At 46.4% G+C, this 25952-nt stretch overlaps 1 protein-coding gene across 1 annotated transcript; it reads right to left on the reverse strand.

Moving 5' to 3' along the window:
- Positions 1–5683: 5683 nt before the first annotated feature.
- ap1m1 (adaptor related protein complex 1 subunit mu 1) lies at positions 5684–19125 on the reverse strand. The gene is made up of 12 exons (XM_076991342.1): positions 18918–19125; positions 15679–15835; positions 15174–15241; positions 14940–15070; positions 14566–14713; positions 14026–14152; positions 13778–13920; positions 13571–13642; positions 13187–13345; positions 12816–12941; positions 8011–8086; positions 5684–7090 (listed from the first exon to the last, which is right to left on the reverse strand). Exons 1-12 carry the CDS (start codon positions 18957–18959, stop codon positions 7068–7070), a joined length of 1272 nt encoding a protein of 423 aa, XP_076847457.1. The 5' UTR covers positions 18960–19125; the 3' UTR covers positions 5684–7067.
- Positions 19126–25952: the final 6827 nt, after the last annotated feature.

Consider the following 25952-nt stretch of genomic DNA (forward strand, 5'->3'; position numbering starts at 1 on the left):
TACTATTCCACACAGGAGGCCTAACAGATACAGGTTGGGGCAGTTATACACACGTTTCAGTTTAATGCTGAACGTTTCACCACAAGGACCTTTCACTTCTTTTCCATCTCACTAGTGCTGAAATGTCATTCCCTCTTAGTCTGGAAAAGACTGAGCGTCATTATGTCAGCTAACCGCTCAGAGCACGGACTCCTGTTCTTTACAACCTTATATTTTTTGCTTCATAAGTGCAGTCGGTTTGGTCCGTGAAACTACGAAACGCTCATCAAAGTGCCGGAATTCGTACCGATCCCAGACCCTGGTGTCACTTGCACTCGAGGGACACAGAACCCCCTGGACAACTAATTAGAAAGAGGCCAGTGCTGTCCATCTGGGACGCGGAGGTCTTGAGGCTTGCCCCTAGCTAGCGTCCCTGATGTCAAACACATGTGTCCTGGGCACAGTGCAGAAACAAACAGGCCTATTTTGAGGCCTGGTTAGTGCACTGCGTCCCCACGCCGCCTGTTTGCAATCTTCCAGCCACAGTGGCTTTCTGCGCCGTCAGTAATTCACGAACGTGGTCGGGCCAGGAATCCGGCCTCCGCGCGGCTGTTTTGCTGTTGCTATGCACATGTGCTAAAATATCGCTGTGTCTTTTTCTTCTTGTACTCTTTTTTTTTTATGAAAGGTAGAAAAATAAAACAAGATCTGCCATAGAGATCCCACAGCAGGGAGGTGATCCAAAATGATTCCCAAACTATGCTGTAAAGCATCCTGGATTGATTACATTTATCCAGCAAGAAAACAGGTTGTGGGAGACGGGGCGGCATTCTTAAACTGTTGTGTCCCCCCTCCGCCTTCCCCCAACCAAAAAAATAATAAAATCTGGTGGCCCAGGGGAGATGGAATTAGGGGTTTTGACAAGTGAGCACCACAAGTTCAGCTGTGGAAGAGCTCAGGGATTCCAGATACAGACCACAGGCCCAAGACCCATCATAATAAGAGCCGAGCCCTGGACGGATGGCCCGAGGGGAGACGGGGGGGTGGATTTTGCCCAAGGGCAGCAGGCTCTCACCCCCGGTCATCCTTGTAAACACACACGGTCCCTTGTCCAGTGAATTCCTACCCAGGTTTAAACAGAGATGAGCTCTCACAGGGATCTACCTGCAGAAGCGTAAACTAAGACGACGACAACAGGGTGAGTACAGTTAAGAGTTATTTACAGGACACAATGGCCTTTAAATCCCAGTGTGCAGTGTATGAATATCAGGTGGGCCCGCCGTGCAATGGTGAGAAGCCCTGAATACATTAAAATGGTTACAGAAACCTGTGTCAGGTTGTTGCTGTTTGGATTAATGATCTAGGTTCTGTTTAAATCCAGGTTAAAGGTCAAGTGGTGTGGGAGATGTATAGTATCATACAGTCAGACGTACAGTTTCATTAAGTCTTGTAGGCTGTGACTTTATATAATTTCATCCAGTTGTCACGGGGGCACGTCAAACATTAGCCGTTACATGGTGTTATGCAGATTACATAACAGTCATTAAGGAATCATTATTTCTTTCACAACACGTGTGCATGTGCGTGGAAACATACACAACCCGTGTTGTAGCAGGGCTCACCCAAGAGACGTTTAAGGACATACAGTACATTTGTATGAAAACCTGACTGACAGCAGGTCGGTCAGAGTCATGCGGCTTCTTCCTTTAAATGTCCAACCTGTTTGGTTACACAGAACATCAGAGCGTACCTGTGTCTGTCTGGCATCTCGCCTCTGGGCAAACATTCCTTCAGGGTTATCACTGCTTTATTTTCCATGAAGAAACCCAACGCTGTTTGCAGATTAACCCACCTCCCCCCCCCCCCTCCTCGTTACGCAGCAGACAGAGGTGCGTCGTCTGAGAGGAACGTGCTGCCATGGCGATCGCCCCTGCAGGTGAGGCCCAAGCCACGCCCCTCCCTTGTCACCGGCCTGCATCACGCATGCCCCCAGGCCCCTCCCAGTCCAGCTGTCGCCATGGCAGTGGCTTGTGAAAACACAAACAGAATGCATGGAAACCCAGCAAGGACGTGAATGACCTACTTGAGTGGAATCTTTGACACAGAAACAGTCAATCTGGAGGTTGTTGCTACGTCAGTGTGAAGCCGTGTGAAAGGTGTTTCACATGAGGCTCACACCACTGCTTTCTGAACCAGCAGGAGAAAGACTGACAGAGAATGTGTCTTATGTTTATTGATTAGGGATTTATATTTATTGATTAGGGATTTCCAAATCATATGGAACATATTAAAACTATAACAGGAACACAAGAACACAACTGCATGTGCAAAACACACAGATGAGTTTTTTGCTTAAATAAATAAACATTTAAAAATGCTGATTGAAAGAGAACATCTGTAAACCTATAATAAAGTGGATTAACATCAGCACACTATATGTCACTGTATATAATGCATCAGCCACACACACACACACACACACACACACACACACACACACACAATCTCCTCATATGACATTTCAAGGGTTGCCCCATTGTAAGCAGAAACTCTAAACTTTACACTACAATTCCGGTTTTTCAAATGGCATATTTTCTACTCGCTGGATGCTTTCAGAGCGACTCGTCTGCTGTAGATCATCTGTGAGCGCAGGTAAAAGAATTCTCTGGGTCTGATCTCAGGACTCACCACTAAGACGGGGAGCGACCAGCCTTTTGACGTCATGGTGGAGGTCAGGTTGTTCTCCAGGGCCTCGCGCGACGGGGCTTCCCTCTACGATTACAGGTTGCTAGGCTGCAGGTGTCAATCACAACGGGGGGGGGGGGTTGGTCTGGAGACGCCGCCCCTTCGCGTGACTCGGTGAAGCGCCACGTTGGACCAATATAACACAATATCGTTAATCGGTGTCGGTTTCACAACGTCTCAAATCAGTCAGAGAACGCAAGCTTGTGCAGTGGCCCGACGCACTGGGTTCGTCAGGTGCGACATATCTGGCAAACGACATTTTACTGCCCCCGGTTTCGTAACGTAGAATAAAGTGTAGTACGAGGGGAACTGGACCCAAAGCGGAGGACGGAGCCACCATAAACGAACGTAATTCACCGTCAAGTGCTTAAACACGTGCGGATTTCGACATTTCATTCCTTTTTTCGCTCGTCCTCAAAGGCAGACTTTACAAAAACGCAGTGACCTTTCCCTCTCAACACACGCCAAATTCTGCCTTTTGCCAAGCATCACAAAAAGCGTTTTGCCAAGGAAAGTTCCGGTCGGAGCTCCAGTCGGCTCGTTTTGCAGCTCGAACCGAGCCATTTGGCCCGCGGCGACTTCGCATTTCTTGCGGTTTTGTGTGCGCGTGCATGAGAACGCGCGTGCGCGAGGACGTCGCGAGAGTCATGGTGCTGCGCGCGTGGGCAGGTTACGTGCGACAGGTAGATACCCTTATCTGTTCTTGTAAGTTTTCTCGCCCACACACTGGAAGCGACGACAATGAGTTCAGCTGTTTTTCATCTTGCAACCATAGCAATGCAGATGCACTGGACGAATCATGATATACCCCTGATTCCTGGCTGGCCCTTGGCAGGACGTTATTGGGTTTTTTTTTTGGACATGTATTTCAGGGAAATTCTAGTGGAATCTCTCCCAACCTGCTGTGCTTACACAAAGGTTCCTCTAACTTGGCCCACAGCAGTACAAACACATTACCACTTGGCATTCACTACCACAAATACCGTGGAAGTTTCATCTGTAAACTCTGCTATGGTTATACGACCTCACCACCAACAGGCTGTTTACATTAAAAGCCGTGCAGCGGAGGTATTATGGCTTTGTCCTTTCAGGGCACAACTGTGTTTATCCTTTAAAATTATTAGTTACAGAACCCATAGTATGGTTCTAATGGTAACAGGGTCAAAAAGTGATTAGTAAAAATTAAAACCCAGCTTGTGCTGCAGTTGAAAGCCCATTGTCATGGTAATAAATACTAGCATGCTTGTGTCAGCGACCCCTGATGTCAGTGTGAGAAAAGAGGTTCTGGTGTTTATTCTGAACCTTTTACGGTTTTATGAGTAGTATTGTGATGGAGCTTTGTGTCATCATTGCACGATGGTTACTGGAGCTTGGAGTGTGAGCTTTTGACAGTTGCAATTACGTAGGCACGGATCCTTCTCCCTTAGGATGAAGAGGTGAGAATGTCCCGCGTCCTGACGGGATCTCGGGTTGAGAGCAGGGCCTCGGTCTGGGTCACCTGGACGTGTCATCAGCAATAGGAGAAAAGGTCCAACGCAGGAGGTGAAGGAGTACATGAGACCGGCTCCCTTGTGGCACAGGGGTCGAAGGTCACAAGGGTCACATTTAGTCAAGAGTGAGCAGGCTTGGACAGACCGTGCTTTGGAGAACACCAGCCCTCCCTTCCACACCTTGTAAATAATCATTTACATTGATACAAAATGCAATGTTAAAGATGCAGAAAAGCACACACTTTTAAGAATTCAGGGGACACAAAGAAATTAAAATGCAGATTGTGTGTCTGTCACCATGAACCTCTGATTGGTTTGGAGTGACCACAGGATAAACAGTTTGGCTATAGGTTAGGAAGACTGATGTCATCATTAGGCCTACGGTCAGTACCAGGTATGAGATCGTCCATATGCTAATCTTTTCACACAACGTTAACCAATCCAACATCAACCAAACCTAAACTCTTGACTGTCAGGCCCATAATTATGATCTTTTGTACTTAACGTTAGCATTTTGCCACGTATATCAGCGTCTATGATCACCTTGTGTGTGCGTGCACACTGGCAGCATATTGACCTGACCTAACCTTACCTTGGGCTCTCAGCCAAAGACACAAGGTTGTGGAAAACAGGTTTCACTGATGGTACAACTTCACACAAGGCAAAACAATAAAGAAATCTAATTTGCATAGCAGAAATGCAGTTCGGTTATTATCTAGAGCAAAACTGGCTCCTACAATGACTGCCACATTAACAAGACAAATTAAGTCCTGTCAGTCAAAAGTCCAGAATGTGAGCGTGAGCGTGGGCAGATGTCAGATGTTCCTCTGTCCAATTACATCATGAACAATAAAAAAGTCTTTATGTATTGTGGATTCTGGTCTTCTACACACTACAAACCCAGGAGTTAGTTCCAGGAGACACAGGAGTGAAACACCTCACAACGAAAGACATCACAAGCTCCAAGCTGCTGTTGTCCTGTGGCCGTGGAAGGTTCCAGAATGTGCACTGATGACCTCAAGACAGACACGAGTCCAGCCATGCGTGAATAATGGCCTGTCTGAGAGAGATCACGCCACAGCAGCACGACAGCGGCTGCTAAGTGTGTGTGTGTGTGTGTGTGTGACCTGAGACATTCTTTTAAACTTCCCTTGCCGTTTCGCAGGTCTAACGAGGGCCGCAGGAAATGACATCACAGATGAACGCCTGGCGTTCCCACACTCAAGACACGACTGTCTCAAATGAAAAGATCCTTAAACATGAAAGTACTTTTGGCAGTGAACTGTCAAATGTGCAATTTGAGCCTGTAAAACACAAAGAACAGAAACAGATGAGGTAATCGGCCGCGTGCTAAACCACACCCACTCCAGCGCCTGCTGACGCGAAAGGCTCCCCGTACACGCATCAGTGTAACATTACCCAAAAACGAGCACCTGGGAGGCCTGTGTTAGGACAAGGGAGGCGTGACGTATTGTGAAAAGAGGGATTTTATTTCGCTTGAAGTCTACAGACATCAGTTACACAGAGACATGAGAAGTCGGGGGCGTCCCGCTTGGGTTGCACGGCCGACTGCAGGGCGTCTGCGTGGTCTGAGCAGTTTCTCCTCGCAGGCGAGAGGGTGGAGGTTGAACCGTCTGCACAGTCACACGTGAGACCACCGAGACGTACACGTATACATACAAATGGTGTGGCTAGCCTGGAGGAGTGTGTGTACGGGGGGGGTCACAGCATGTCCCACATCTAGACATGGCACAGCAACAGTGCAGGAACGCAGCTCCTTCTGAAGGGAAGGAGTTCCCCTTCAACGCGCAGAATCGTGAGGCGGCGTTTGTGAGCTTGGCCGTAAAACACGTCACGTGACCTCAAACGCCCCAAACCCTCCTCTACTCCTTCAAGTAATACTGAACACAAAACAAATACTTGAAAAATACCTAATAAACACAGTAAGACCACCACAGACAATATTTGAAAATACAGTCAGAGAATACTCAAAAAAAAAAAAAAATTTAATGTTTAGATGATTGACCTGCTTGTTGTTTTTGTTTTTTCCAGGCTGCAAACATAGCTATCAAACACATTTACTGTAACCGTAAAAACCAGGATGACCCTCACAGGACCAGAGTAACTTTAGACTGGTTTAACACCAAGTACTGGCCCCCAGGAACCGACATCGCCCTCCAGATAGCTAGCATGATCAGAAATGTGTGGGCAGGACAGAGCAGGTGTTCGCAAACATATACAGATGTGTACAAAAGCACTGTACACACTCACACACTCACACACACGTAAACGCAATATGCAAACGGCTTCAGATTGGTTAAAAGAGTTCTGTGACTGGGTTGTACTGCGGGGGCGCTAGAGACGGGCTTGAGTGACAAGAAGTAACTGCTGACTCGGGCACACACACACACACACACACACACACAAAGTGACAGCTCAGGGAAAGACCTGCTGTGATGCTGCAGTTTGAAGGACTTCTCAAAGTAGTTCAGGGCTCGTACACGACACGTGACCATCATGTCGTTGGCGACACGTGATCAAACGCGGGGAAAGCGGCAACGTAGGTCGTTGTGTTTTGAATCTAGTGCGACCACACTTTAAACGTCGCCCGTCGGACGAAGAGGATTAACAATGACTAGCTGACTATGGATTTGGCACCTGAATGTGCACCAGCCCCTCCAAGCCCTGCAGGGAAACCCCGAGTCCCGATCCAGAAAGCAGCACAGACGGAGACGGCAAGAGAGAAAGAGAGCAGATGACTGAGATGGAGAGAGAGAGAGAGACAGGCGGAAAAATGTGAGAGATCCAGGCGCGGACCGAGTCCGGTTCACACCACAGGAGACAACTGAAGTTCTACTGGGTCCGGAGCTGATAGTCTGTGAAGAAACAAGGAAATGAGTGAGGCTTAATTAGACCGTTCACAACAGCAGGACATTTGGGGTTGGGGGGTTGGAGGTTGGGCGGGATGGTTTAAAAAGTTAATTGTGACAGCTGAGCTTTCCTGCCCGGCCATCCAAGAAAACAAAGCAAAATAAGACTGGGTGTGAGTGAGGAGATAACCTGATGATATTGGCTTAAACACAGGATATGAAGTGTGGAGCACAGATGACTTGGAAACAGGAGGCATCTGCTCTATGACTATACTGGCAGAAACAAATTATAATAAAGACTACACATTATAAAATATAATAACTAAAGATTAATCACACAACTTAATGCACTTTGTGATATACAAGTCACTGCTAGATGGTTCAGAACCTATTCCGATAATCCACATTTCACTTCTCAATGTGAACAACCAATAACGTGAGCCGACTACAAAGTTGGTATGAGAAATTACACGTGAGTGCGGAGAATGTACAGAACGTGCCGTCTTAACGCAGTTCCCCCCAGCACGCTCACCACAGGTCCTCTACAGGGGTCAGACCTCCAACTCTCAGAAACATCCTCTTTCCACAGAATTATTTCATCTCAACTATCTCTCATTCGACTTTTACCAAATTGCCTAATTGTTGCCCAACACCTGCAACAACTCTGAAAACAATGACATAGAGGCAGAGAAAGTTAGTGTGAGAATCAGTGTGTGTGTGTGTGCAGAGGCAGGATGTGTCTGTGGAGAAAAGCTTCATGCAATAAAGAGGCAGGGGGGGTATATGGGGGGGGGGGGGGGGTTTACAAATGATTTGCTGTGTCATTTAAACTAATCATAGAAGGCTGTGGACTAGAGGTTTGCCTTTGCAGCTGGGTTGGGCTCTGGACGGGCCTCTGGCTGCAGAGGGATGGACCATCAACTCACCTCCATTCTGGGTGATGTATCGTACCCATGGCAGCGCCTGGTATCCACTCTTCTCAATGATCTTCAGGTATCGCACCTGTCCAACACAGTGGGGAAAACCAAATGTGTGATGTGCCATGGTGCCACAGGTTGCATCTGCGTGAACTCACGTGTCGATCGAATGTTTCTGGGACGATAAATGAACCAAACTTCAGAAAGCACAAGGCTTTGAGTTTGCAGGCGCTGATGGAGGTCAGAGGAGGGTGGGGGTGAGGGGGTGAGGGGGTGGGGGTGCTACAGGCACACTGGCACCGGAGCCTGGGAAAACAGGCGACCGGAGGAAGCGTTTGAAGAAGTGAGATTGAGGAAATGGCATCTTTTTCTCTCCACATCGAGCTATTGAGCCACACGCCGTGCCCCGAGAAGCTGCCGTTGCATCACCACCACGCTTGCACAATCTCGCCCGGAAAAAACACGAGCGCTGGCCGCGTGGTGGAGCCGTGGTGGAGGGCTGAGGGAGGGAGAGGGGCCTCCCGGGCCTTTCGGGCCAGTCCCGGGCCTTTCGGGCCAGTCCCGGGCGGTTTTAGGGTATCTGGCAACGTTCGAGAGATGTTTTCAGCAAGAGGTTTCTCCTGAAGCACAGGCATGGCGACATTTGAGGGCCTGCTTCTGGCGCTACCGACGGGCAAAAAAAAAAAAAAAAAAAAAAACCCTCCCAGTCCTCCCGGCGTTCGAAATGGCAACAAAGCCTTTCTGAGAAGGAGTTCCACGTTCTCAGTACGCACCGGAGTTTAAAAACAGCATCATCTCAGGACTATTTCCAATCAGGGCTGAAGGAGAACCCAAGGTCACCTCCGTGGAGCCTCGCTGGCGTGCGGGTCGGGACTGGCCCAGAGCGTTCACGGGCGGCCCGAGAAGGTCGGAGCAGCGCCACCCTTGGGTGCAGCGCGCGCTATTTAAAACTTAACAGGCCTCCCGCCGGGCCTAACCCCGCCGGGCAGGGCCGGGGACTGGCACGGCCACCAGACGAAGATGGAAATATCTAAGTGCAGCTTTCTCTTCGTGGGCTTTTTTGGGCCGGGCCGGACAGGTCCTCGGGCGACTGGGTTCGGGACTGGCTCCTGCGGGGTTAGGTAGGACCGAGTCGGCATGGAGTGGCAGGTTTGCGGGGGGGGGGGGATGGGTGATGGATAATATGGAGGTGTGACCTGTGGTTTCACTCAGAGAGGTGGACCGTGCTTGCTAGAATTCAGCCCACGAGACAAACGCAGGTTCACTGTGTGCAGCACTGAAGGTGACTTTGGCTCTGTGTGTGTGTGTGTGTGTGTGTGTGTGTCGCGCGCGCGAGTCTGTCTGTCTGTGTGTGCGCGCGTGCGCGTGTGTGTATGTTTACTGTGCACCGGTCTCTCATTAGTGTGGTGTATCCTAGTAGACATTGTGGTCTACAGAGCATGCTCAGAGTCAGGAGACGGACCGCTACACTGTCACCGTCCAAAAAGTCACAGACATGCAGTCTAGTTACGCTCACAAGCACACACACACACACACACACACACACACACACACACACACACACACACAGGCCAGTGTTTGTAAAGTCCCAGCTCAGTATCCATGCCTCTGCCTAACAAGGGTGCTGACTCAGTATTCTTCATTTGGACCTATTCGAGTGCCGAGCGAGGCCCTGTAAATCAACGTCTGAACAAGCACGTGTGCCTCTTTCGTACAGCAGGCCCGACGTAGCTCAACCACCTGGTCGGCTCCATAAGCCTTCTGGTCCTGGGAGGTAGTTGGTTTTTAATGGAGGTAGATGTACGGTGTGTACAGGAGGAACTCCTCTGATGATGTGAGGAGATACAGGACAAGTGTCCCTGGAGATGCCGTGGGGATTCTGCCGTCAAGCCAGACCACAAGGCCCCTTTTTCTTCTTAAAAAAAATGTGTTTATAAATCGTGTTTCGGTCAATGGGGGAAAATTACAGGCGTCTGGCAGGCCAGGCTGTGGCGGCGAGACCGATTAGCGGCTGGAGTGACATCTCGGTGTGAGAAGCTGTCGCCGACCGCAGTCCGGACCGGCCGGACCTGTGCCGGCTCTCAGGGGCACAGAAGCTAAGCCGATCTCTTAAAACGGCACGGGGAGTTCGAGAGCCAGGACACCGGTCAGGCTCTGAACTGTGGACTCCCACGGTCGTGGAGAAACGCCGCTAAATTCAGCCAGGCCAGCGAGCCGAAATAAACGCGCCACGGCCGTCTACGAGACACCGCGTGAAAAGAGTGGGTGAGTGTGGGTGTGTGAGCGTCTATTCGTGGGTCCAGACGAGGGCTCCAGTAAGCGGGCGGCCAGAGCTCCCCAGAGCCAATCAGCCCCCCCCACGGCCGCCTGCCGGACAGGACTTGGGCGGGACCGGCAGGGACGACAGAAATCACCCGCCACTTCGAGGAGAGATAGAGAGAGAGAGGGAGGGAGAGAGAGAGAGAGAGAGAGAGGGAGGGAGGGAGAGAGGGAGAGTTGGAAGGGTTATCAAAGCTTCCCTGAGGTTTTTTTTCATCCCGTTTCACTCTCACGGGAACACAGCAGTTAGCTAGTTCACCCGAGAGACAGCTGCCACGGCAACCTCGCTGACCCCAGGTACGAGGTCATCGCCTGGAGGGAGGGGCCAGTAAAGACCCCACCCCCTGGCATAGACACGCCCACAGAAGACCTCCGTAGGGCCTAATACAGTGCAGGACTGAGCAATGGAAAGATTAGGTCTTACTGTCCAACGCCGAAAACAAAAGAAAAAAAGTAAATTTGATCATCCCAAAAAGCAGCTGTGAGGCTTTAGAGGAAAAAACAGCAATAAATGGAAAATTGGAAAAACGGAAAAATTAGGAAGAGGAAATCTCACATAAGTTAACTGCTTAATTAGATTTGACAAATGACCGAGTTTTCCCCTCATAATTCGTGTCATTGGGGCGTGTTGGGGGGGTGGAATCAAGTTAAATGAGAGGTTCAGCCACTTTGAGTTCCGTGTGGGATGTTTAATACAACTTAGTCCACAAAAGAGAGGAAATCTCCTCATTTCCCCCATTCATTCACTCTCGCTCAAAATCATATCACATCAGAACTAATCACATTGGAACAGCACAGGCAAATCACACGCGCACACACACACACACACACACACGCACACACACACGCACACACACACGCACACACACACACACACACACTGCACCCGTCCTGAAGAACTAGGGAGAGAGCCGGGGCACGCAGAGTTCACACACACACACACACAATATATATATATGGGCCATATATGTGTGTGTGTGTGTTATATATATATATATATATATATATATATATATATATATATATATATATATATATATATATATATATATATATATATATATATATATATATATATGCACACACACAGCATTTACAATATACTTACTGCTTGGAATCTTCAGTGAATATTTTAGATTTATATTCTATACATATCTATATTTCCAGATTTTAGATTACATGTGTATCTACACTGATAGTTTCCAGATGTTAAATGCATCTATATTTCTGTATTCTAGATTCTATGAGTGTCTATATTTCCAGATTCTCTGCTGTAGAAATGGTCAAATATGTTTGTGTATGGCTGTTAAAGCACTTGATAAAACACACACGTGTGTGTGTGTGTGTGAGTGTGTGTCCTCTCTATGTCCACATCTGTTGTGGGTGTGTGTATATTTAACTTATGTATCCAAGACATTGTTTTGCTTGTGCATGTGTGTGTTTTTAGATGTAACCTGTCACCCAGACACAAAGCAGTTCAATCACGCTACACACACAACCTCCTATCAGTCAAACGTGCACGCCAGTCTCGGCCCACGCGTTCTCTCACGCGCTCACACACGTTCACAGGTGCCCACACACACATACACACGCACGCGCGCTCACACACGAGCACGCGCTCACACACACACACACACACTCATGCCCGTGTGGTGGTGATCACGATTCGACCTCACATAAGCGGTGCCAACCGTTCCCCTGTCCAGATGCAGCAGCGAGACTCCTCCCACCTCCTCGGTCCCGCCCATCTTCTCTGTCCCGCCCCCTGGTACCACATCTCTCCCCGAGACCCTGTGCCCACCTGCCTGCCCTCTCCTCTGGCTTTTAATGCACTGAACATAGATGAGAGAGTTGTCAGAATCTAAGCACCTGTTACGCCGCTCTCCGGCATGCGGTCCACACACACACACACACACACACACACACACACACACACACAAACTGTGAGACCTCTGGAAACAACACAATGTACCATATGCACCTCACTGCACATTCATATGGTTATGTGTTACATGGTTATATGTATGGTTATGTGTTATGGTTATATGTATGGTTATCTATACGCCATTTCATACACGAGTGGGTTGCTCCTTTTTACATTAGATTTAAGCACGACTGCACAAATCAGCTATTTCAGATGCTGATGGTAGTAGTTTCAGAACTGGCCGTATCAGATTTAGACATTCAAGCCCACTCAGGACTGAGCGCTCAGCTGCTCAAGCAGCTGGTTGGCACTGCCATCTAGTGTTGGGAGACGGAACTGCGGGAGATGTGCTTTGGCGCCATCTAGAGTCAGATAAGGGAAGAACCGAAATCCTATTTATCATTGTTCAGAAAGTGTGATCTACAGAGGAGGAGCTGCAAATTTAATTACATATTACACAAGTACACACACACACACACACACACACACACACACACACACACACACACACACACACACACGCGCACACACACACATACACACAAACACACACACTCACACACACACACACCTGTATTCCGGAGGTGGTGAAGTAGGGGATCTCAAATTTAACACTGATTGGTGGTTTTCCCTCTTTATCTTCTGCTTCCACACTGGGCAGGCCGAAATGGGCCCTCATCAGATACTCCTTACCCCCCTGAGGGGCGGGGCAAGAGGAGGGGTGGGGGCGGAGACACAGAGCAAGAGAAGGAACATGAATTCATTTGGAATTGCATTTGAATTCAGCCAATGGCCTTACACTGTATCCCCACCAATGACTTATCTGTAACCCACTCTGAGAGAGAGAGAGAGAGAGAGAGAGAGAGAGAGAGAGAGAGAGAGAGAGAGAGAGAGAGAGAGAGAGAGAGAGAGGCGCTGCATGAGTGTGCACCACACACTCACAGGGAAGGACTTGATGGACCAGATGATCTCGCTGTTCTCGGGGACCCACTTGACGCTGCCCACGGTGGTCTTGAACTTGGGCGAGTCGGCGTCCGTGGGCACGGGGATGTGGATCTCCACGTTGTTGGCAGTGGAGCGCCGCTTGAACTGCGACTTGGCCTGAGAGCGCGCGAGAGGGGAGATTAGCACAGGCGCCACGCTCACCTCTCCCACGCCTAGCACTGAACCCTGGGGAACTCCTCTGGGATCCACAACACAGGATGTTAAAGTTATGCCTCCACGACACCACCAAGGGCATGAGAAGAGTAATCCAGCAGCGGACCACCGGACCAGCGAGAAGCTCGAGGATGAAGAGCAGGAGGAGGAGCGAGGAGAGGTTCTCACCTTTATCATGTACTCGATTCTGCTGTGTGAATGCTTCTCAATCACAGACTCGATCCAGATCAGAGGCTTAACCTGCAAAGCACACCAGACTTCAGCCTCTGTGTGTGTGTGTGTGTGTGTGTGTTGAGCAACACTGCTGCACTTAAAACAACACAAAAATCTTTCTCAGAAAGGACAACGGCGTGTCTTCCGCGCAGCGATACACACGTGTGTGTTGAGGCGGTAAGACATGAGCTCAAACTCTCCGTCCGGCGGGATGAAGGAGATGGTGCGGTCGTTCTCGAAGCGCGACAGACGCACGCACTGGTGGAACTTCACGTCCTCCAGCTCCACCGATTTACTCTTCCCTCCTGAGGACGGCAGAGATGGGCGTTAACGGGCCGGCCCCCCTCCTCGCCCTAACCCCGCCCCCTAACCCCTCCCCTCTGCCCTGCAGGAGGTCCCGGCGAACTCACGTCCGGTGTTCTCGAACAGGACCTTGTCGTTGAGGCCGAGGCGGAGTTCGGGCATGCCCGACAGGAATACGCGCATCTTGATGGAGCCCACAATCTCACTACGCAGGACGTTACCGTTGGCACTCACCTGCAGGGGGCAGTGTGGAGACAGGACGCCGCTTTTATTACAAAACCCCTCCTCCAGGTTCACCCACTGACCGTCTTTATTAGGTACCCTGAGCTTAGAGCTGCATTTTACATGCCCAGTTACAATCACAGACTGGAGTTCATCTTTTAGCAGTAATCATCAGACAACAGGCAATCACACAGCACTGTTCAGTATCTGAAGTTTGACAACTGCTGACCAGGTGTTATTTGTTTGGAGGTGATTAGTGGACAAGGTAAGGCGCTGGTCTTGGGTGGTTCATTAGCTGTAGCAGTAGAGAGTGGACTGCACAAACTGTGCACGGCAGCAGGCGAGCTACAGTCTCTACAGTGTTATTTTGGGCTCTTGTGATTTCTGGGTTTGTTTACATGGGATGTGGAGACGGACGCTCGTACCAGGAGATTGACGGACTCGATGACGTCCAGGAAGACCTCGTTCTTCCTGTACTTAATTCCCTCTGACCTCCATGACACGGCGTTGGTCACCGTGGCGGGGGGCCGCGGGGCGCCCGTGTCCAGCTTGTGACCCTCTTGCGTGATGTATCTGAACAAACACAGGCCACAAAATAAGGCCTTGCAACTCCCACTAAGATCGCCAACTTGGCAAAGTCACCAAAAGATTAACGGAAACAATCGTTCAACAGTCAGTAAGCTGTTCTGAGAACGTGTTAAAACAACAATGAATCCATTCACACTGCTTTAGACCACAGCCGATTAGCCAACAGGCTCCCCGGGGCTCAGGGTAGCTCCCCCGCTGGGCTGATACTCACTCCTGCAGGATCTTACTGTCCGTCGTCTGCGGGTAACCGAAGTCCATGAGCTCATCCAGCAGCTCGTAAATGATCACGAAGTTATCTCGGATGCTCTCCTCCTCCAGCTCCTTGAAGTACTCGGAGAACACCTGACCAAAAGCCAAAGGGGCTCGTTTGAACCTGGAGCCCAGAGACGTTGTGTGTATTTGTCTGCGGCTGCCGTCACACTCCAGCGTCTGTCTTTAAACGTACCTGCACGATTTTATACAGGAAGGAGAAAACCAACGAGACGCAGGCGTTTTTCTTAGACGTAGCAACCACTGGTGACCAGGGTGTTAAGGGAAGGACAGGGTGAGTAAACACAGCAGCCGGTGTGTGTGTGTGTGTGTGTGTGTGTGTGTGTGCAGGCTCGCAAGAGAAGAGCAAACACACCTCACGCTGCCTTAACAATTCCCCACACATCCAACACTGCATCTAAAGACAATACAGGAAGACCCAACCCAGGGGTCTAATTCTGGAGGATTCTCAGCAGTAAATAGAAGTATACAGTTAAGTACACTAAAGAGAAGTTTACAGATTACAGAAGATAACTATGTATGATATGGTTACATCATTAGAGTCTCAGGAAGTGGTGCGGCTCTCATATCCCAAAGGATCCTGATCTGGTCTTGCGGTCTAGTGCTGATGGTGCAGTGAGGTTAGGGGGCGGGGCAGAGGCGGGATGGCAACAGTGGAGGGGGTGGGGCTTAAAGGATACGGTAGAGGTTGTTGTGTTTAATCCACATGAAGCGCACGGCTCCGTGGGCCAGGATGGGTGACAGCGTTCCCTCCTCCTCCTTATCCATCAGCAACGTCATGAAGTGCTCGATCTCTGACATGTCCACATCGCCGCGGTAGTTACGGCAGATCAGGACCTGGACACACACACACACACACACACACACACACACACACACACACACACACACACACGCATGCACAGAATGTGGTAAATAACGTAAAAAGAAGGCCTTAAACAAGGAGATTTATCCCTTATACTAAATATTACCGGTGAAGACAATCCTTAGCATACCAAAGAAGCTTTCAGGAATTAAACAACAGTGAGCTTGAGCAAGAACACTCGCCTCCGAACTTTAACAATGCAACATTATCGCAGTTCAAGGCCAGACATTTTCCAGACAATGATCAAGCAAAACGTTAAGACTTTCAAAGGACAAAATGCACCCTGACACTGTGATTCCATCAGGCTTAATATGTATCTAATCAACCACAAAAGTTTTACAGTCATGAAAAGCCTTCATAGAACAAGACAAAAGCTGGATTATATGAGATTACAGTAACATGACGTGACTACATATGTCTCTGAGAGCCCCATAACCTAACACATCTCCCTATGATATATACGTACATCTCCCTATGGCATGTGTACATCTCCCTATGGCATATGTACATCTCCCTGTGACATGTGTACATCTCCCTATGGCATGTGTACATCTCCCTGTGACATGTGTACATCTCCCTGTGACATATGTACATCTCCCTGTGACATGTGTACATCTCCCTATGGCATGTGTACATCTCCCTATGGCATATGTACATCTCCCTATGGCATATGTACATCTCCCTATGACATATGTACATCTCCCTATGACATATGTACATCTCCCTATGACATATGTACATCTCCCTATGGCATATGTACATCTCCCTATGGCATGTGTACATCTCCCTATGGCATGTGTACATCTCCCTATGACATATGTACATCTCCCTATGACATATGTACATCTCCCTATGGCATATGTACATCTCCCTATGACATATGTACATCTCCCTGTGGCATATGTACATCTCCCTGTGGCATATGTACATCTCCCTGTGACATATGTACATCTCCCTGTGACATATGTACATCTCCCTGTGACATATGTACATCTCCCTATGACATATGTACATCTCCCTGTGGCATATGTACATCTCCCTGTGGCATATGTACATCTCCCTGTGGCATATGTACATCTCCCTGTGGCATATGTACATCTCCCTGTGGCATATGTACATCTCCCTGTGGCATATGTACATCTCCCTGTGACATATGTACATCTCCCTGTGACATATGTACATCTCCCTGTGACATATGTACATCTCCCTATGACATATGTACATCTCCCTGTGACATATGTACATCTCCCTGTGACATATGTACATCTCCCTGTGACATATGTACATCTCCCTATGACATATGTACATCTCCCTGTGACATATGTACATCTCCCTATGACATATGTACATCTCCCTATGACATATGTACATCTCCCTATGACATATGTACATCTCCCTATGACATATGTACATCTCCCTATGGCATATGTACATCTCCCTATGGCATATGTACATCTCCCTATGACATATGTACATCTCCCTATGACATATGTACATCTCCCTATGACATATGTACATCTCCCTATGGCATATGTACATCTCCCTATGACATATGTACATCTCCCTATGACATATGTACATCTCCCTATGGCATATGTACATCTCCCTGTGACATGTGTACATCTCCCTATGACATGTGTACATCTCCCTATGACATATGTACATCTCCCTATGGCATGTGTACATCTCCCTATGGCATATGTACATCTCCCTATGACATATGTACATCTCCCTATGACATATGTACATCTCCCTATGGCATGTGTACATCTCCCTATGGCATATGTACATCTCCCTATGACATATGTACATCTCCCTATGACATATGTACATCTCCCTATGACATGTGTACATCTCCCTATGGCATGTGTACATCTCCCTATGACATATGTACATCTCCCTATGACATGTGTACATCTCCCTATGACATGTGTACATCTCCCTATGGCATGTGTACATCTCCCTATGACATATGTACATCTCCCTATGACATGTGTACATCTCCCTATGACATGTGTACATCTCCCTGTGACATGTGTACATCTCCCTGTGACATATGTACATCTCCCTATGACATGTGTACATCTCCCTATGGCATGTGTACATCTCCCTATGACATGTGTACATCTCCCTATGACATGTGTACATCTCCCTATGACATGTGTACATCTCCCTATGACATGTGTACATCTCCCTATGACATGTGTACATCTCCCTGTGGCATATGTACATCTCCCTGTGGCATATGTACATCTCCCTATGACATATGTACATCTCCCTGTGGCATATGTACATCTCCCTGTGGCATATGTACATCTCCCTATGGCATGTGTACATCTCCCTATGACATGTGTACATCTCCCTATGGCATGTGTACATCTCCCTATGACATGTGTACATCTCCCTATGACATGTGTACATCTCCCTATGACATGTGTACATCTCCCTATGACATGTGTACATCTCCCTATGACATGTGTACATCTCCCTGTGACATGTGTACATCTCCCTGTGACATGTGTACATCTCCCTATGACATATGTACATCTCCCTATGACATGTGTACATCTCCCTATGACATATGTACATCTCCCTATGACATATGTACATCTCCCTATGACATGTGTACATCTCCCTATGGCATGTATTTCAAGGCATCTGGTCCATATACAGTATAGGCTAAGCAGTGTATTAGGTATTCCTACTATAAAGAATACAGGTACTGCTGCATAGACTACCAACCTTTAGAGGTCAGTTTAAATATTCATTAATTAGACGTGTGATGACCTGGCAGTCACAACCACAGTTAGCTAGTCGGCTAACCTTAGCTAGCGAACCATAGTTAGCCAGCTAGCTAACCCAGACTCGTCATCTCTTATTTGTTTGTTGTAAACATGTCTATAAGATAAAATATATCTTAAGATACAAGATAATAACATATTTGAAACATTAAAAAACACAATACGACCAAAATAGACACAAAGCAGCTAGCTAGAGTAGCATATTAGCATATTAGTAGTCAAGGAGACCGCCCGCCACTTCCCGTTATCTCACCTTGCCTTTCAGATCTAAGACATAAACGGCACTCGCAGACATGTTTGATGTTTAAAATCGCTTCTGGGCGAAGCGACTAGCTGCAAATTTCAGCTATCCAGCTGTCACTTCTGTGTTGTGCGGAGGAAAAAATGTTAACGAATGGAAAACATCGATGTAGGATGTTGAGAAACCTCGAAAATAAGATGTAGAGATTTGGGGCGGTTTTAAAGACGGATGGCGTCGGTTCTATGTCGCCCCCTACGGGTCTGGAGGACGCACATGGTTCAAATAAGTTTCCATCATTATGCTTGTCTTCGTGGTGCAATTAATAAACCAAGCTACAATGATTCGTTAATGCAGTTTTATGTATGAACTCTGTGTCCGAGTTTAACATAAAGAGTAAAACAATCGTGGTCATTCTGCAGTGCTGTCTCTGATTGAATACTTTGATTTGGTATGTATACCAAATGTTTACCTTTCAAGTCATGGCTGTCTATTCAAAGCAGGTCTGTTTATTCAAATTCACATAATAGTCTACAGTACTATTAAACTAGATGCCACACCATTGCTGTTTTCATTCCCGACACTAGATGTCACTTGATGTTTACCTTGATTTGTTTGTGTGTGTGTGTGTGTGTGTGTGTGTGTGTGTGTGTGTGTGTGTGTGTGTGTGTGTGTGTGTGTGTGTGTGTGTGCGTGCGTGCGTGCGTGTGTGCGAACATGCAAAATACAATATTTTTATTTTATTTTACCTGTTGTTATCTGTTGTTTGCCTGTAATGTGCAATAACACTCATTTTGCTTTGGGTATTGATAAAGTGTTTAATATTATTACGGTATTACATATTAATAAAGTGTTATTATTCACAACCATTACATTTACATTTACATTTATGGCATTTAGCAGACGCTCTTATCCAGAGCGACTTACAAAAGTGCTACGTAGTTGCTTGGAATCTCCAAGGTAGAATAGATAGTCCTGAACACAAGGTACTCTAAGCTGGAAAAACCACTAGACCAAAGTCAAATGATACCTAACAATTATACCTGAATATACACATCACCTGAGGAAAAAGACAGTAAACAATTCCTATAACCCAATTATACACAATACCTGAGAAAAAGACAGTAAGCAATACCTATAACAAACACCTGAGGAAAGAGACCATAAAGCACAGTAGACGAAAGCATAATTATGCAAAGTGCACTTGAAAGAGGTGGGTCTTCAGTCGGCGTCTGAAGACACCAAGTGACTCTGATGTTCGGACACACAAGGGAAGTTCATTCCACCACCTTGGAGCCAGGACAGAGAAAAGTCTGGATGCTTGTCTCCCATGTGTCCTGGATGATGGAGGGTCAAGACGAGACATACTTGAGGCGCGGAGGGCTCTAGGTATGCATCTGGGTTTTACCATGGCCATCAAGTAAGGAGGAGCTGGACCATTCTTTGCTTTGTAGGCCAACACCAGGGTTTTATATTTACAATCAAAATTTCACTCTGACCCTTCAGCTAGGCCTTTAAGAACCATTTTCTGGATGAAACACTGGTTTAAGGGCAGAAATATCACAGTGAGTGAGAGAGGCTTCAGCTTTCTGACTGCTGAGACTAAAACTTATGTAAGTTTTATCTCATCCATCTGATCCTTTCTACATCAGACCAGGAGGTGTTCTGGCTAAATAAATAAATCGGTTCATACATTATGTTCCCAGAAGAACAAGAAGGCAACACAGATTGAGGTTCTCAGGGTCATGATTAGCTATCCGACCATCTGTGACCCTTGGATATTGGTATATTCACCAGATAATCCGCAGAATGTCTTTGGGGTTTCGCCATGTTTGGACGGACGTTACGTTCAGACTTCAATAAACGTCTGTCTTTATCTACAATAATCCTTTAGTCAATAAACTATAGCCTCTAATTAGAAAAGGCATGTAAACTGCAAATGTGTAGGTGTAAATGTATTTTACAAATTGGACAAACACACGTTTGTAATCCAGTCATTAGGGCTATAATCTCTCCGGGCCCCCAAAGCAACAGAAACATGTGCACGGGCCGTCCCGTGGTTTCTATGTTTGTGTCCGTGTGGTCTGCATGAATTACGGTCCTGTTTAGAGGCGTGTTTATGGAGCCCGACCTTGACTACATGTTGACCTTGAAACACTCTTCGCTGGTTCGACGCCAAACTCCCCAACCGCGCGAGCTCGCATTGTGACATCACGGGGTTCGAACACAGCGCCGGTGAAGATGTGTCTCGAGCTCTTTAGGCGTGGATAGACAGTCATGCTCCAAAATAGAGACACTATTGCCGCAACCCGGGCGGACTGAAATAGACGCGTGGGTTATCATGTCTCAGCGGGGTTTTTTTCCTTCTTGAATTATGAAACCAAAGCGACCAAGTGTCGGGCACCTTAATCTCTTCCCATTGTCTCTCCATGGTGATTTCACCAGTATACACGCAGTCTTTAAACAGAAAGGGTCCTTTGCATTAGCCTTTATTCACTTATATTAGAAAATAAAACATGTGGCTTATTCACATATATTTTTCCTCAGTAGCCTGATGTGTTTTTGATGGAAATATGGAAACAGACCATATTTAAAGCATATGGTGCAGCTATGTATGTCCGTACACCACACAATATATGCACAGTTATATTCTAGCTTCAGAAAGAGCATGTAACGTATTATTCAGGCAGAAGTGGGTCAAAATGCGGAATAAAGCCGCTTTTATTGATAGTAGAAACACAATGCACGGTGAACAACGCAAAACGCTGCTCATCACACGGAACACAGCGGCGTTGCGTACGATGTAAAATAGCAGGCACAGACATTTTGCTAATAACGCTGTAGCCTCTTCTTCCTGACCCAGAGAATGGGTCACAGGCCTGCTGTAGGCCAGCCCCCTTAATTAAAACTCATAAATTTCATTCCTTAGATTTATTTGTCATTTAGCTAAAAGACTAACATTACAGAACCCTTCAAAACTTCACAGAACCCTTCAAAACATCACATACACAGCGGCAGGTCCCTACCGCCAAACTAATGAGCAATTTTGATTAGTGCCACTCTCGGATAGAAATGTGTTATGGTGACTAAGAATATATAATATACTAATATAATATAGTAATTTAGTGTCTATGATTACTGGTTTTTATTGTGCTTTATTTATATATTAATTTTTGTTGCACTGACTGCATACTACTGAAAGTCCATGTGTATTCCATATCTTGACTTTCTTTATCTGTAGGTGCAGAAACAAAATGGGAAAAAAATCAAAAAATAATATGCACTTCTTAAATATAATGTAATATGTAGTGGGGAAATAAATGGAGCTTTGGTTGGTATTGTCAGGTGAATTTATTACAATTAGTGGTTTGCAGAAAACCAGCGTTCCACAGAAACAGCTGCGAGATGTAAGATTGTCTAGCTAATTATGCAATTACATGTCGTAATGATTTCTGAGTGTTAGAAAACTCAATGAATGTATGAGGCTACTTTTAAGGCTAATGTGCAGACTACACTGTGTGTGTGTGTGTGTGTGTGTGTGTGTGTGTGTGTGTGTGTGTGTGTGTGTTATCGTTATTACACTAAGAATTTCTGTTGTCTACTTCCCTTAGATGTTCTGAACCAAACCGCTGTTCTGCCCTGTAGCTTTGCAAACCTCCATTACCTCTAAGAACCTGAAACAGACTGAGAACAATGTCTGTTCACTCGCCATTGATCTTGTCAAGGATGACCTTTCTCAAGGCCGAAAAGCCATGTAGTCTGTCTCTATATCGCTCTCTCTCTCTCTCTCTCCCTCTTTCTCTCTCTCCCTCTTTGTCTCTGTTTTTCTCTCTCTCCCCTCTCTCACCCCCACCCAAACTCTCCCCTTGTTTCTAGTCCCATGGTGTGACCACGGCAGTTTGCTCTGATGAATCAACCTAATGAATCAACCCAGTGAATCAACCCAAATGAATCAGTTCATTTAACCAATCCACTGAATCAACACAATTCAAGTCTCCAGCACCCTCTGCACAAGACTACACGAACACGAACAAGCCCAACTTGCATAGTATCACAGATAAATTAATGAATCTGAAATTACCCAATCAGCATCACAAGGTAACAGACATCTTTGTAAAAGACATCTTTGTAAAATTTGTAAAAGGGTCCTACCATCTGTTTTGGGGGGCAAATTCCATAAGGTGTTGCCTCAGAACTCATTAACACACACACACACACACACACACACACACACACACACACACACACACTGGCTATATTGTGTATTGTGAATCTTATCAGTCTTGCTTTAGTTTTAGTTTTAGTTTTAGTTTTAGTTTTAGTTTGGTTTGTGCTCACTCTGCCACATACTATCTTTGGTAATACAAAATAACCTTTTCATCTTCCCATTTTCCCACCAGTCTCCTGTCATACATTATCTCTACAGACAACTATAATCTATGAAGCAGAGGGCCGTCCAAATCTTACAAAGGGCGTGAGGTGTACAGAGAGGTCGCTCAGTGGACCCAGCGGAAAGAGAGATGAATATCATCCATCACTTTTATTACTGGGTTCACTGCGGCAGCCGCGGTGGTGAAACATTGTCTGTATTAATGACCTAGAAATGCATCTGAAGGCATGTCAACCCCTCACCGCCTTTCATAAGGCCCTCGTGGGTAACCCTGCGATAAGGGAACAGGGAGAAACAGACACGTATGGCGTCAGATAACAGGACGAGATGGTCGTGTCCGTGTTCGGGACTGAGGAGTGAGGAATCAAGTCCTGCTGCAGCCCTGAAGACCTGTGCTGTCGTATGTGTACAGCGGGGTAATGATTGTTTTTTTGAAAACACATCAGAAGAAGAAGGATTTCAAAAGTCTAGACGTAAAAGCTTAGGGGTTTTCTTTTGAGAACTCAATCCAAATTCAAAAGGCAAGAAACAATATGGGTCAATAAATAACAAAAAAAAAGAGAGAAACCTCTGAAATCCAAAATGTCAAATCAGCGAGAGTTATAAACAACACCTGGAAATGAAACACACACTTGCTTAGAAATGCTTGATCAGAGTGAATGGCAAAGTTTCACTGGGAATGATGGCCTCACTGGGAATGATGGCCTCACTGGGAATGATGGCCTCACTGGGAATGATGGCCTCACTGGGAATGATGGCATAAGGGAATTTGTGGTGAGAACTTTAAAGATTAAACAGATGTTTAATTTAATATACTTAGTTCAGGGGAAGCAGAAGAGGACGTTATCACATCAGTTTGGACCATTAATGGCACCTAAGAGTTATTTCTAATTCTAGTAAATTTAGTAAACATCATGTATTGCTTTACAGTAAGGTTATGGTGGGCTTGTAAGCAAACAGCGATCTGGACTGAATGTTATTGATCAGAACTTTATTTTGCTACCGAATAATCAACCAAATCTGTTTCAGAACTATTTTCAGAATGATTTATTTGGACAGTTGGTCCAAGGAAAATGATCTGAAAGCACCATCACTAGATCTCTCAAATTCCTTTGAAATGAATGTGGCTACTCAGCGAGACCAGATTGCACCACCAGTCCAAAATGCTCTTCAAGGAGAATGTATTTAAGCAAATTAACTCCTTTTGCTCTGTTCATGTTTTTTTAAATCAATATTTTGTTTCTTTAGAACGTTTTCCTGTAATGTCAGTACTGTGGAAAATGTATATCGACTACATTAATGATACAAATTGCCGTCTTAGGTCCTCCGTAGTCAAGAATAACTAAACTACGTGGAGGACCAGTTACTCTACTCCGAGTCTCTCCCAGATGACCGAACTCTTCACCTTAACTCTAAGGGAGAACCTGGACACCCTGCGGAGAAAACTCATTTCAGCCACTTGTATTTGCGAAAGCTCCTGACCATGGGATCACGGATCACCACCTTATCGTGGTGGAGGGGTTTGATTACTTACATGATCCATGATAATTCATAACAAACCTCTAGGAAACCACCATCCCAGAAATGGGTTTGATAACAATACCTGGAAAGGCAGGCACACACACACACACACACACACACACACACACACACACACACACACACACACACACACACACACACACACACACACACACACACACACACAGGGTGCTGTGAGGTGACAGTATGCATGGCAAACAGAATCTCACGCTGTGTGAAATTCTCAAGCTTGCACATTGCAAAACAGATGAGGCACCCAGCCATTCACTCCTTTACACACACACACACACACACACACACACACACACACACACACACACAGTTTGCACTGATCTCTTTCCTTATGTCTTACTAACTGCACTCTGCAGTTACTGCAAAAATAACTACATAGTTTACATAATAAATAATAAATCAAATACATACAAATGAAAAATGGAAGTCCAAAATGGAAAATGTCTGTGCTTTCACACACACACACACACACACACACACACACACACACATACCCACACACACACACACACATACCCACACACACACACACACACACACACATACCCACAAACACACACACATACACACACACACACACTCACACACACACATACATACACACACACACACATACCCACACACACACATATACACACACACTCACACACACACACACACACACATACACACACGTGTGTGTCTGTAGATGTATGTTGATCTGCTCTATTAGATCACAGAGGTTCCTGCTCCGGTTTCTCCAGGAAGTGGAGCTACTCTGGGCCAGCAGTACAATGTCCACTAATGTATAAATATTTGCTCACAAAAAATGCAAACTTACAGAAAACCTAGTCAAACATTGTTTACAGAACCTATATACAGTGGTGGGGTGGGGGTGGGGGTGGGGGTGGGGGTGGGGGTAGGTGGGGTTGATGGGGTTGTTGGGGTTGTTGGGGGCTGTTCTTATCACTTATAACACTGTTCTTTTAATAGAATAACATTCTCCCACTCTGTGGGTGTGCATTTAGTCAAATCAGATTTTCAAAAGCTCAGTGTACAGAAATTAACATGCAGACATTTTTTACATAAAGCATTTAAAATTTATTGAAATATACTGTACATTTGCA

The sequence above is a fragment of the Brachyhypopomus gauderio genome, unplaced genomic scaffold (genome assembly GCF_052324685.1).
Source record: "Brachyhypopomus gauderio isolate BG-103 unplaced genomic scaffold, BGAUD_0.2 sc82, whole genome shotgun sequence".
NCBI lineage: Eukaryota > Metazoa > Chordata > Actinopteri > Gymnotiformes > Hypopomidae > Brachyhypopomus > Brachyhypopomus gauderio.